This window comes from Poeciliopsis prolifica, unplaced genomic scaffold, assembly GCF_027474105.1.
Source record: "Poeciliopsis prolifica strain line A6 unplaced genomic scaffold, Auburn_PproV2 SCAFFOLD049, whole genome shotgun sequence".
Lineage (NCBI taxonomy): Eukaryota > Metazoa > Chordata > Actinopteri > Cyprinodontiformes > Poeciliidae > Poeciliopsis > Poeciliopsis prolifica.
Window position 1 is genome coordinate 684541 of NW_026562424.1, and position 12960 is coordinate 697500.

The 12960-nt window shown below is 46.5% G+C and overlaps 1 protein-coding gene across 2 annotated transcripts in view; it reads left to right on the top strand.

The window, feature by feature from the left end:
- rhbdf1b (rhomboid 5 homolog 1b (Drosophila)) overlaps window positions 1–12960 on the top strand; it is a 30983-nt gene that overhangs the window by 3215 nt on the left and 14808 nt on the right. Inside the window, exons 5-11 of one of the 2 annotated variants that reach the window (XM_055057844.1) lie at window positions 4191–4299; window positions 5358–5558; window positions 9777–9887; window positions 10823–10974; window positions 11044–11274; window positions 11345–11456; window positions 11531–11605. In XM_055057844.1, the coding sequence (XP_054913819.1) occupies window positions 4191–4299; window positions 5358–5558; window positions 9777–9887; window positions 10823–10974; window positions 11044–11274; window positions 11345–11456; window positions 11531–11605 (991 nt within the window). The other variant, XM_055057845.1, reaches the window with a different exon arrangement.

A 12960-nucleotide genomic window follows, 5' to 3' on the forward strand; every position in this document is an offset into this window, starting at 1 on the left:
CAGCAGCGTTTCCAAACTTCTCTGTTTCCATCTGCAAACCCAAACAAGATGCAGAAAATATGTGAGAAACTTCAGAATGTTTTTCTCCCAGTTATCATCAGTTTATCAGAAACACAAATATTCATTCAGAGTGAATGAATGAATGAATTCATACCTCCTGATTCAAAAACGCTTTTCTGCAGCTGGAATATTCCTTCAGCCGTTTTCTGCTCACAAACTTTTCTATTTTGTTTCTGCTAGTTGCTATGCTAGTCGCTATGCTAGTTGCTATGCTAGTCGCTATGCTAGTTGCTATGCTAGTCGCTATGCTAGTTGCTATGCTAGTCGCTATGCTAGTTGCTATGCTAGTCGCTATGCTAGTTGCTATGCTAGTCGCTATGCTAGTTGCTATGCTAGTCGCTATGCTAGTTGCTATGCTAGTCGCTATGCTAGTTGCTATGCTAGTCGCTATGCTAGTTGCTATGCTAGTCGCTATGCTAGTTGCTATGCTAGTTGCTATGCTAGTCGCTATGCTAGTTGCTATGCTAGTCGCTATGCTAGTTGCTATGCTAGTCGCTATGCTAGTTGCTATGCTAGCTGGAGGAGAAAAGCAGCATGACGAGTTTAACGGGCAGCCTCATTCATGACGTTCAGCTCCTCTTCTTCACGGTTCTGCTTTTCTCTAAGGAGAAAGACTAAAAACATCTGATTCTGTTACTGAAATAATCCACAGCCACAGATGAAATGATGAAGTGATGAAATGATGAAGTGATGAAGTGATGAAATGATGAAGTGATGAAATGATGAAGTGGTGAAGTGATGAAATGATGAAGTGGTGAAATGATGAAATGATGAAGTGATGAAGTGGTGAAATGATGAAATGATGAAGTGGTGAAATGATTAAATGATGAAGTGATGAAATGATGAAGTGATGAAATGATGAAGTGATGAAGTGGTGAAATGATTAAATGATGAAGTGATGAAATGATGAAGTGATGAAATGATGAAGTGATGAAGTGATGAAATGATTAAATGATGAAGTGATGAAATGATGAAGTGATGAAGTGGTGAAATGATGAAATGATGAAGTGATGAAGTGGTGAAATGATGAAGTGATGAAATGATGAAGTGATGAAGTGATGAAATGATTAAATGATGAAGTGATGAAATGATGAAGTGATGAAGTGGTGAAATGATGAAATGATGAAGTGATGAAGTGGTGAAATGATGAAGTGATGAAATGATGAAGTGATGAAGTGGTGAAATGATTAAATGATGAAGTGATGAAATGATGAAGTGATGAAATGATGAAGTGATGAAGTGGTGAAATGATTAAATGATTAAATGATGAAGTGATGAAATGATGAAGTGATGAAATGATGAAGTGATGAAATGATGAAATGATGAAGTGATGAAATGATGAAGTGATGAAGTGGTGAAATGATGAAATGATGAAGTGATGAAATGATGAAGTGATGAAGTGGTGAAATGATGAAGTGATGAAATGATGAAGTGATGAAGTGGTGAAATGATGAAGTGATGAAATGATGAAGTGATGAAGTGGTGAAATGATTAAATGATGAAGTGATGAAATGATGAAGTGGTGAAATGATGAAATGATGAAGTGATGAAATGATGAAGTGGTGAAATGATGAAATGATGAAGTGATGAAATGATGAAGTGATGAAATGATGAAGTGGTGAAATGATGAAATGATGAAGTGATGAAATGATGAAGTGGTGAAATGATGAAGTGGTGAAATGATGAAGTGATGAAATGATGAAGTGGTGAAATGATGAAATGATGAAGTGATGAAATGATGAAGTGATGAAGTGGTGAAATGATGAAGTGATGAAATGATGAAATGATGAAGTGATGAAGTGATGAAATGATGAAGTGGTGAAATGATGAAATGATGAAGTGATGAAATGATGAAGTGATGAAATGATGAAGTGGTGAAATGATGAAATGATGAAGTGATGAAATGATGAAGTGGTGAAATGATGAAGTGGTGAAATGATGAAGTGATGAAATGATGAAGTGGTGAAATGATGAAATGATGAAGTGATGAAATGATGAAGTGATGAAGTGATGAAATGATGAAGTGGTGAAATGATGAAGTGGTGAAATGATGAAGTGATGAAATGATGAAGTGGTGAAATGATGAAATGATGAAGTGATGAAATGATGAAGTGATGAAGTGGTGAAATGATGAAGTGGTGAAATGATTAAATGATGAAGTGATGAAATGATGAATTGATGAAGTGATGAAATGATGAAGTGGTGAAATGATGAAGTGGTGAAATGATGAAGTGATGAAGTGGTGAAATGATGAAGTGATGAAGTGGTGAAATGATTAAATGATGAAGTGATGAAATGATTAAATGATGAAGTGGTGAAATGATGAAATGATGAAGTGGTGAAATGATTAAATGATGAAGTGATGAAATGATGAAGTGATGAAGTGATGAAATGATGAAGTGATGAAATGATGAAGTGATGAAGTGGTGAAATGATTAAATGATGAAGTGATGAAATGATTAAATGATGAAGTGGTGAAATGATGAAATGATGAAGTGGTGAAATGATTAAATGATGAAGTGATGAAATGATGAAGTGATGAAATGATGAAGTGGTGAAATGATGAAGTGGTGAAATGATGAAGTGATGAAATGATGAAGTGGTGAAATGATGAAATGATGAAGTGATGAAATGATGAAGTGATGAAGTGGTGAAATGATTAAATGATGAAGTGATGAAATGATGAATTGATGAAGTGATGAAATGATGAAGTGGTGAAATGATGAAGTGGTGAAATGATGAAGTGATGAAGTGGTGAAATGATTAAATGATGAAGTGATGAAATGATTAAATGATGAAGTGGTGAAATGATGAAATGATGAAGTGGTGAAATGATTAAATGATGAAGTGATGAAATGATGAAGTGATGAAGTGATGAAATGATGAAGTGATGAAATGATGAAGTGATGAAGTGGTGAAATGATGAAGTGATGAAGTGGTGAAATGATTAAATGATGAAGTGATGAAATGATTAAATGATGAAGTGGTGAAATGATGAAATGATGAAGTGGTGAAATGATTAAATGATGAAGTGATGAAATGATGAAGTGATGAAATGATGAAGTGATGAAGTGGTGAAATGATGAAGTGATGAAATGATGAAGTGATGAAGTGGTGAAATGATGAAGTGATGAAGTGGTGAAATGATCTAACTATAGTTTTGTTTTCACACCATTCACAAGTTTTTTCCTCATATTAAAAACATAAAACTGAAAATATTTATTTGGATTTTATGGAATCAACCAACAGAAAGATGTGAAGGAGAACAAAAGTTACCAGTTTGACTTCTTCTGCAGAACTGGTTTCCAGTCAGAGTAACTGGTTTCCTCCCACATTCATCCATCTTCAGCTCTGGGTTCGGCTCGGTTCTCTAAAGAACCTCTGAACTGGACCTTCTGAACTGGAACCTCTGAACCGGAACCTCTGAACCGGACCTTCTGAACCAGAACCTTTGAACCGGAACCTCTGAACCGGACCTTCTGAACCGGACCTTCTGAACTGGACCTTCTGGACCGGACCTTCTGAACCGGAACCTCTGAACTGGAACCTCTGAACCGGAACCTCTGAACTGGAACCTCTGAACCGGACCTTCTGAACCAGAACCTTTGAACCGGAACCTTTGAACCGGAACCTCTGAACCGGAACCTCTGAACCGGAACCTCTGAACTGGAACCTCTGAACCGGAACCTCTGAACTGGAACCTCTGAACCGGAACCTCTGAACTGGACCTTCTGAACCAGAACCTTTGAACCGGAACCTCTGAACCGGACCTTCTGAACCAGACCTTCTGAACCAGACCTTCTGAACCGGACCCAGACTACATGACGTGTTTCTCTGGAGTTTTTCATACTTTCTGGTATCAGTATCTGGTATCTAAAACGCCTGAGTGGACCTAGCTCCGCCTTTGAGCCTCAGCTCCTCCCCCACTCAGCTCCTTCAGACTAGCCAGCAGCAGCTAGCATACAGCTGGTTTTTTAAGTCATGTTTGACATATAAAACATTTTATTAAGTGCAGGTTAAACAGTTCATGGATATTTTACATTTAAAAATGTAAATCTGCCCTCTGACCCTGAGTTCTTGTGGTGCTAACAGACGTGTTTGTCGCGGTTCTGACGGCGCCTGTCCTGCAGGGGGACGGCTGATTGGTTCGGCGTGAGTAAGGACGGCGACGGCGGCCAGCGCTGGAGGAGGCGGAGCCTGCAGCACTGCAGCCATCTGTTCGGGGGCCTGAAGGCCCAGGTGACGCTGCTCAGCATGGACAGCCTGTCCCAGTCCAGCACCGAGCCCCACCCTGACCCCGACCCCGACCCGACCCTCCACCCTGCCCCCACTGCTACGGGATGCAGCGGGTAGGCTAGCTGCTAGCTGCTCAGTACCCAGGGAAGAACGTGGAGAAACTTTCCCTTTTCTTTCCCTTCGTTTCTTCATTTCTCATCACATTTTCAGTTCTGTGTAAAAACGTTAGACTAAAGAAATTTCAAGTTCAAATGACAAAACTTTCCTTTCTTTACTTTTCACTAAAGTGCAAAAAGGATTGAATTTGTCAATTAACAAATTGACAAACAATGTCAATTAACGTGATAATTGACATTGTTTTAGCGATTTTAGTCTTTTAGGTTTTAGTTTCTATGAAATGTAATTAAAAGCTAAACTGAGAAACACAAATTCTTTGTTCCTCTTCATGTTTTCCATTTTAAGAAATGTTTAATTTGTGTTTTTTTTAGGTGTCTAATCCGGCAAACAAAATGAGTGCATTCTCTAATGATAATGTAGGGCCCTAAACGGCTCCCGCGCCGCATGTTGGACACCCTGTACGGGGTTCACTGGTTCAGGACTGAAGAAAAACAAATAGTTTGATTTTAAAACATGATGTTTGTTAGCAGAAATGTTTCCACTAATGAGCTAATGGTTTTACAGACCTGATACTTGGACTAGACCGTATCTGATGAGTTTTATCTCACATAAAAGCAAAATTAAACAAAAATGAATTTTAAATATTCAAACTTTACAACTTTTAGATTCCCAAAATAATCAATGTGTGTTTTTTGTGTGTGTGTGTTTTTGTGTGTGTGTGTGTTTTTCGTGTGTGTGTGTGTGTGTGTGTGTTTTGTGTGTGTGTGTGTTTTTCGTGTGTGTGTGTGTGTGTGTTTTTATGTGTGTGTGTGTTTTTTTTGTGTGTGTTTTGTGTGTGTGTTTTTCGTGTGTGTGTGTGTTTTTTGTGTGTGTGTGTTTTTATGTGTGTGTGTTTTTTTGTGTGTGTGTTTTTTCGTGTGTGTGTTTTTTTCGTGTGTGTGTAGGTCGTGGACCCCCGCGCTCGCGGTCGGGCGTTCCGGATGGGGGATGAGCCGGACGGACCTGGCGCCCCTCAGACGCCGCTCACCCCAGGCTCCGCCTCCTTCTGCTCCTTCTCCAGCTCCGCCCTCAACAGGTTGCCACGGCGACGCAAGCGGGAGTCTGTGGCCGCCATGAGCATCATGGCCGCCGCGGCGCTGATGAAGGTTTACATTTACAGAGTGAAAAATATTCCGTGGTTTTAATGTTTCTAATGAAATGTTTTTCACTAAAAAACTGCTTTACATTTTAATCTAATCTAATGAAATCTGGTAAAGTCTGAAGTCGTTTGTTTTCTTTTTGGGGTGTCAGAGTAAAGAGGCCGCCTTACAGAAACACACCACACTTTTCAGATCTGTGCTTGCAGGTTTTTTGTATTTTCACAGCTTCATGTTCAGAGAAACCATAAACAATCTGAAGGTTGTGGGTTTGATTCCTACTGCCAATCAAAATCAGTATCGCCGACCCAAACCTCCGTGGGTCCGGTCGGGTCGGTGACTTCAGTACCCGCCAACATAGAGGGTCCAGCTCTCAGCGCAGCGTTTATTGTTAGCTCGTTAAGGTAACGCTCATTAAGGTAACGATCGTTAAGGTAACGATCGTTAAGGTAACGATCGTTAAGGTAACGCTCGTTAAGGTAATGATCACCTGTTGAGCTAAATGGCTCAAAGTGTCCAGGTCCAGATTACCTAATCTCCTCTAATCCGCTCCTATCCAGATTCGCCTCCATTTTTATTCTCATCACAGCCGATAATCAGTCAGAGTCAATATGATGAAGATGTGAAAGTTAAAGCGCAGAACGGACCTGATGACGTCATCAACCCGTTGGTGAAGACATGGCGACCGCCATGCGTGGGAAATATATCAAAAGATGAACTTTTTTGAAGTAATTATGACGAATCACAAACAGCAATTTTAGGTAATAGGAAAATTGCAACATATTTAGGCCAACATGGATCCTTTTGAAAATGTTAATATTTAATAATATTAATAAATACAGCTGCAGTTTTAGAGTTTGAAGTTTATTAAAACTTTAGTCCTTCCTCGTCCAGATGCTGGAAACAAACCCGAGCCATAATACTGCCACCACCGTGTTTTCTGACGGTAGCACCGTTCATGGAACAGTTTTTATTTTAACCTTATTTTTCAACATTTGTTCCAACAACTATCTAATGTTGATGAAAAAAATATTTAAATCTAATTTTTCCATCAAATTAGATGATAATACATGAAAGTTTTTTCAAACACAAACTGTTTGTTTTTTAAACTCTGCTGCCGTCCGACTCAGATCCTGTTCCTGCTCCGGTCCTGGTTCTGACCTGGTCTAGACCTGGTCCGGTCCCGGTTCTGACCTGGTCCGGTCCTGGTTCTGACCCGGTCCGGTCCTGGTCCGGTCCTGGTTCTGACCTGGTTCTGACCTGGTCCGGTCCTGGTTCTGACCCGGTCCGGTCCTGGTTCTGACCTGGTCTAGACCTGGTCCGGTCCCGGTTCTGACCTGGTCCGGTCCCGGTTCTGACCTGGTCCGGTCCTGGTTCTGACCTGGTCTAGTCCTGGTCCGGTCCCGGTTCTGACCTGGTCCAGTCCCGGTTATGACCTGGTCCGGTCCTGGTTCTGACCCGGTCCGGTCCCGTCCCGGTCCGGTCCTGGTTCTGACCCGGTCCGGTCCCGGTCCGGTCCTGGTTCTGACCCGGTCCGGTCCCGGTCCGGTCCTGGTTCTGACCCGGTCCGGTCCCGGTCCGGTCCCGGTTCTGACCTGGTCCAGTCCCGGTTCTGACCTGGTCCGGTCCTGGTTCTGACCTGGTCTAGTCCCGGTCCGGTCCTGGTCCGGTCCTGGTTCTGACCTGGTCTAGTCCCGGTCCGGTCCCGGTCCGGTCCTGGTCCGGTCCTGGTTCTGACCTGGTCCGGTCCTGGTTCTGACCTGGTCCGGTCCCGGTTCTGACCTGGTCCGGTCCTGGTTCTGACCTGGTTCTGACCTGGTCCGGTCCTGGTTCTGACCTGGTTCTGACCTGGTCCGGTCCTGGTTCTGACCTGGTCCGGTCCCGGTCCGGTCCTGGTTCTGACCTGGTTCTGACCTGGTCCGGTCCTGGTTCTGACCCGGTCCGGTCCCGGTTCTGACCTGGTCCGGTCCTGGTTCTGACCTGGTCCGGTCCCGGTTCTGACCTGGTCCGGTCCCGGTTCTGACCTGGTCCGGTCCTGGTTCTGACCTGGTCTAGTCCTGGTCCGGTCCCGGTTCTGACCTGGTCCGGTCCTGGTTCTGACCTGGTCTAGTCCCGGTCCGGTCCTGGTTCTGACCTGGTCCGGTCCTGGTTCTGACCTGGTTCTGACCTGGTCCGGTCCTGGTTCTGACCCGGTCCGGTCCCGGTTCTGACCTGGTCCAGTCCCGGTTCTGACCTGGTCCGGTCCCGGTTCTGACCTGGTCCGGTCCTGGTTCTGACCTGGTCCGGTCCTGGTTCTGACCTGGTCCTGGTCCGGTCCTGGTTCTGACCTGGTCCGGTCCCGATTCTGACCTGGTCCAGTCCCGGTTCTGACCTGGTCCGGTCCTGGTTCTGACCTGGTCTAGTCCCGGTCCGGTCCTGGTCCGGTCCTGGTTCTGACCTGGTCTAGTCCTGGTCCGGTCCCGGTTCTGACCTGGTCCGGTCCTGGTTCTGACCTGGTTCTGACCTGGTCCGGTCCTGGTTCTGACCTGGTTCTGACCTGGTCCGGTCCTGGTTCTGACCTGGTTCTGACCTGGTCCGGTCCTGGTTCTGACCTGGTCTAGTCCCGGTCCGGTCCTGGTCCGGTCCTGGTTCTGACCTGGTCTAGTCCTGGTCCGGTCCTGGTTCTGACCTGGTCCGGTCCTGGTTCTGACCTGGTCCGGTCCCGGTTCTGACCTGGTCCGGTCCTGGTTCTGACCTGGTTCTGACCTGGTCCGGTCCTGGTTCTGACCTGGTTCTGACCTGGTCCGGTCCTGGTTCTGACCTGGTCTAGTCCCGGTCCGGTCCTGGTCCGGTCCTGGTTCTGACCTGGTCTAGTCCTGGTCCGGTCCTGGTTCTGACCTGGTCCGGTCCTGGTTCTGACCTGGTCCGGTCCCGGTTCTGACCTGGTCCGGTCCTGGTTCTGACCTGGTCCAGTACCGGTCCTGGTTCTGACCTGGTCTAGTCCCGGTCCGGTCCCGGTCCGGTCCTGGTCCGGTCCTGGTTCTGACCTGGTCCGGTCCTGGTTCTGACCTGGTCCGGTCCCGGTTCTGACCTGGTTCTGACCTGGTCCGGTCCTGGTTCTGACCTGGTCTAGACCTGGTCCGGTCCCGGTTCTGACCTGGTCTAGTCCTGGTCCGGTCCTGGTTCTGACCTGGTCCGGTCCCGGTTCTGACCTGGTCCGGTCCCGGTTCTGACCTGGTCTAGTCCTGGTCCGGTCCCGGTTCTGACCTGGTCCGGTCCTGGTTCTGACCCGGTCCGGTCCCGGTTCTGACCTGGTCCAGTCCCGGTTCTGACCTGGTCCGGTCCCGGTTCTGACCTGGTCCAGTCCCGGTTCTGACCTGGTCTAGTCCTGGTCCGGTCCCGGTTCTGACCTGGTCCGGTCCTGGTTCTGACCTGGTCCAGTCCCGGTCCGGTCCCGGTCCGGTCCTGGTTCTGACCTGGTCCGGTCCCGGTTCTGACCTGGTCCGGTCCTGGTTCTGACCTGGTCCGGTCCCGGTTCTGACCTGGTCCAGTCCTGGTCCGGTCCTGGTTCTGACCTGGTCCGGTCCTGGTTCTGACCTGGTTCTGACCCGGTCCGGTCCCGGTCCGGTCCTGGTTCTGACCCGGTCCGGTCCCGGTCCGGTCCTGGTTCTGACCCGGTCCGGTCCCGGTTCTGACCTGGTCCAGTCCCGGTTCTGACCTGGTCCGGTCCCGGTTCTGACCTGGTCCAGTCCCGGTTCTGACCTGGTCCGGTCCTGGTTCTGACCTGGTCTAGTCCTGGTCCGGTCCCGGTTCTGACCTGGTCCGGTCCTGGTTCTGACCTGGTCCAGTCCCGGTCCGGTCCCGGTCCGGTCCTGGTTCTGACCTGGTCCGGTCCCGGTTCTGACCTGGTCCGGTCCTGGTTCTGACCTGGTCCGGTCCTGGTTCTGACCTGGTTCTGACCTGGTCCGGTCCTGGTTCTGACCTGGTCCAGTCCCGGTCCGGTCCTGGTTCTGACCCGGTCCGGTCCCGGTCCGGTCCCGGTTCTGACCTGGTCCGGTCCTGGTTCTGACCTGGTCCGGTCCTGGTTCTGACCTGGTTCTGACCTGGTCCGGTCCTGGTTCTGACCTGGTCCAGTCCCGGTCCGGTCCTGGTTCTGACCCGGTCCGGTCCCGGTCCGGTCCTGGTTCTGACCCGGTCCGGTCCCGGTCCGGTCCTGGCGTCCTGACTGGGTTCTGTTGTGGATTTCAGGGTCGGAAGGCGGCTGACGGCGGCGCCAGGAAGCGGAGGCGGAGCTTCATGCCTCCCAGTTTCTATGACGATGACACGACGGACTTCCTGGACGCTTCGTTCTTCGGCAGAGTGAGAAAACATCCGATTCTTTAAAGATGTGGATCATAATAATAATAATAATAAAATTTGATTTTCAAAGCTGATGTAAAAACTTTGTTTTATCTCAGTTGTTGGATTTTCATTTGGAGACTCTGAGATAAATTGATTATTAATTAATACATTTTTTTGGTTTTTGAAGATTTATCTTTGAAAAATCTGGATTTTATCCCACCAATCCGCTCTCTGGGCCTCTGTAGTGATGTCATCGCTCAGGGCAGCCATCTCTGTAGTGATGTCATCGCTCAGGGCGGCCATCTCTGTAGTGATGTCATCGCTCAGGGCGGCCATCTCTGTAGTGATGTCATCGCTCAGGGCGGCCATCTTGTTTGCGAAGCGTTCTGTTAACCTGGACTTTGAGTTCAGGTCAGTGAGTTCTGTGGTCAGGATCAGAATGATTCATTTTACAAGAATAAAATTGAAATATTAGGAGAATACATTTGTAACTTTACACAAAAATGAATCAATGAAGTGATGAATGTTGAGCTTTCTGTAATATTTCCGTTTTTCAGGTAAATAAATATTTCATGTTTTAACACGTCAGCACTAAAATGAATGTAAAACTGATTTTTCAAATAACTGAGTTTGTTTAGAAGAAAATGCAGACGGACTGAACTGATCGCATCGACCCTGATAACTAATAAAAACGTATTTTTCTTTGAAACAATGTTTACGACGTTCTTCTGGTAAAATTGCATCTTTATTCTGCTAAAATTATAACTTTATTTTTGTAATTTCACAAAAACTCCCGTAGCTTTTCCCTGAAGCTCCGTCTTCTGAGGATTGAGATAAAATCCACTTTTTGAAAATTATAATTCATTTTTTAGGGAAGAAAGTGAAGAAAAAATCAATGAAATCTGATTTCTTATGAAATAAATCAGAAATGTTTTTCATTTTGTCCCCTGCAGGACAGTTTCCAGGAAGAGACGTCCAGCTTCGCCGACGACGTGTTTGAGACGCCGTCAGAGAGCGACCCGCAGCGGCCGGATCCCGAGAGAGGAAACGCTCTGACAGGAAGTGCTCTGGACCGGACCAAGCTGGAGCGGACTCACCTGATGCTGTGGGCGGAGTTTTGAACCACAGGTAAAGCGAAGTGTTTCCATGACTACTGCCTCCTGCGTCTCCGCAGGCCGCTGGAGCGAGGACGGCGGAAGGCGAAGGACGGCGCGCTGCCGCAGCGGGAGGCGGCGAGCGGGCCGCGGCGGCGCGGGCGCAGGATCGCGGCGCCGGTCCAGAAGCTGTTCGCACGGGACAAGAGGAAGTACGGACTGGGGATAGTGGGCCGGCTCACCAACCGGACCTACCGCCAGCGCCTGGACAGCTTCGTCCAGAAACAGATCCAAGACATGGACGACCACAGGCACGACCTCTGCTCGACCTCTGCTCCGGGTTCAAAGGTCAGCCGTGACTCGTCATGTTTTCTTCTTCAGGCCTTTCTTCAGCTACTGGATCACCTTCGTCCACCTGCTGGTCACCGTCCTGTCCGTGTCCATCTACGGCATCGCGCCGATCGGATTCACGCAGCACGAGACCGTCGACTCTGTGAGCCGGATTATAATCTGTAATCTGTTCCGTCGCCGTTCTCTTCTCACTGTTTCTCCCTCCATTCCCTCCAGGTGCTGAGAAATAAGGGAGTTTATGAAAACGTGAAGTTTGTGCAGCAGCAGAACTTCTGGGTCGGTCCGAGCTCGGTAAGAACCAAACCACTGGATGGCTTTCAGAAACTAACATAAAAATATTTTGATAAACATTTCAAGCAATAATTATATTAACAGGAAAGAAGATAAAAAATGTTAAAGTTGCTGAACAAATAGTAGAACTGAAAAAATGTGAAGTTCTTAAAGTTTGGAAAATTCAAGTAAGATTTTTTAAAATCAAATCAATCAATCAAATTTTATTTGTATAGCACATTTCAGCTACAAGGCATTTCAAAGTGCTTTACATCATAAACACAAAACACAAAGTCATGCAACATAGAATAAAATACCAAGGTTTCTTTTTCTTTCCCTTTCTTCCCTCTTCCCTTTGACACGGAATTTAAGCGCCTGTTACCGCCGGACTCCGCCGTCCGTTTAACCACGGGTATTCGCCGGGCTCCGTTGCCCACAACAGAAAAAAAAAAAAAGATTACATACATATCCACAAAATCAAATCCATACATATTACATTTCAACAATTCTAAACAGGTGTGTTTTTACTTGATATTTAAAGGAAGTCAGGGTTTCCGCTGTTTTACAGTTTTCTGGAAGTTTGTTCCAGATGTTTGGTGCATAGATGCTGAAAGCTGTTTCTCCTCTCTTGGTTCTGGTTCTGGATGCAGATCAGAACCAGAACCAGAACCTGAGAGTCTGGAAGGTTGATACAACAACAGCAGATCTTTGATGTATTGTGGTGTTAAACCGTTCAGTGATTTATAAACTAACAACAGGATTTTAAAATCTATTCTTTGAGCTACAGGGAGCCAGTGGAGGGACTTTAAAACTGCTGTTATGTCTCTATCTTCCTGGTTCTAGTGAGAACGCGAGCAGCAGCTTCTGGATCAGCTGCAGCTGGAGGATTGATTTGTTGGACAGGCCTGTGAAGACGCTGTTACAATAATCAATGTGACTAAAGATAAACGCATGAATGAGTTTCTCTAGATCTGGCTGAGATGTTCTTCAGGTGATAGAAGGCCGACTTTGTAACTGTCTTTATGTGGCTCTGGAGGTTCAGGTCTGAGTCCATCACTACTCCCAGGTTTTGGGCTGATCACTAGTTTTTAGTTGTAATAACTGAAGCTGTGCATTGACTTTAGATCTATATCTCTAGATCTATAGCTCTAGATCTACAGCTCTAGATCTACAGCTCTAGATCTATAGCTCTAGATCTATAGCTCTAGATCTATAGCTCTAGATCTATAGCTCTAGATCGTTCCTCTTTAGGTCCAAAATTAATGACTTCAGTTTTGTTTTTGTTCAGCTGGAGAAAGTTTTGCCACATCCACACATTTATCTGCTCTAAGCATTTATGCAGTGATTGGATGGGGTCAAAGGTCACCTGGTGACGT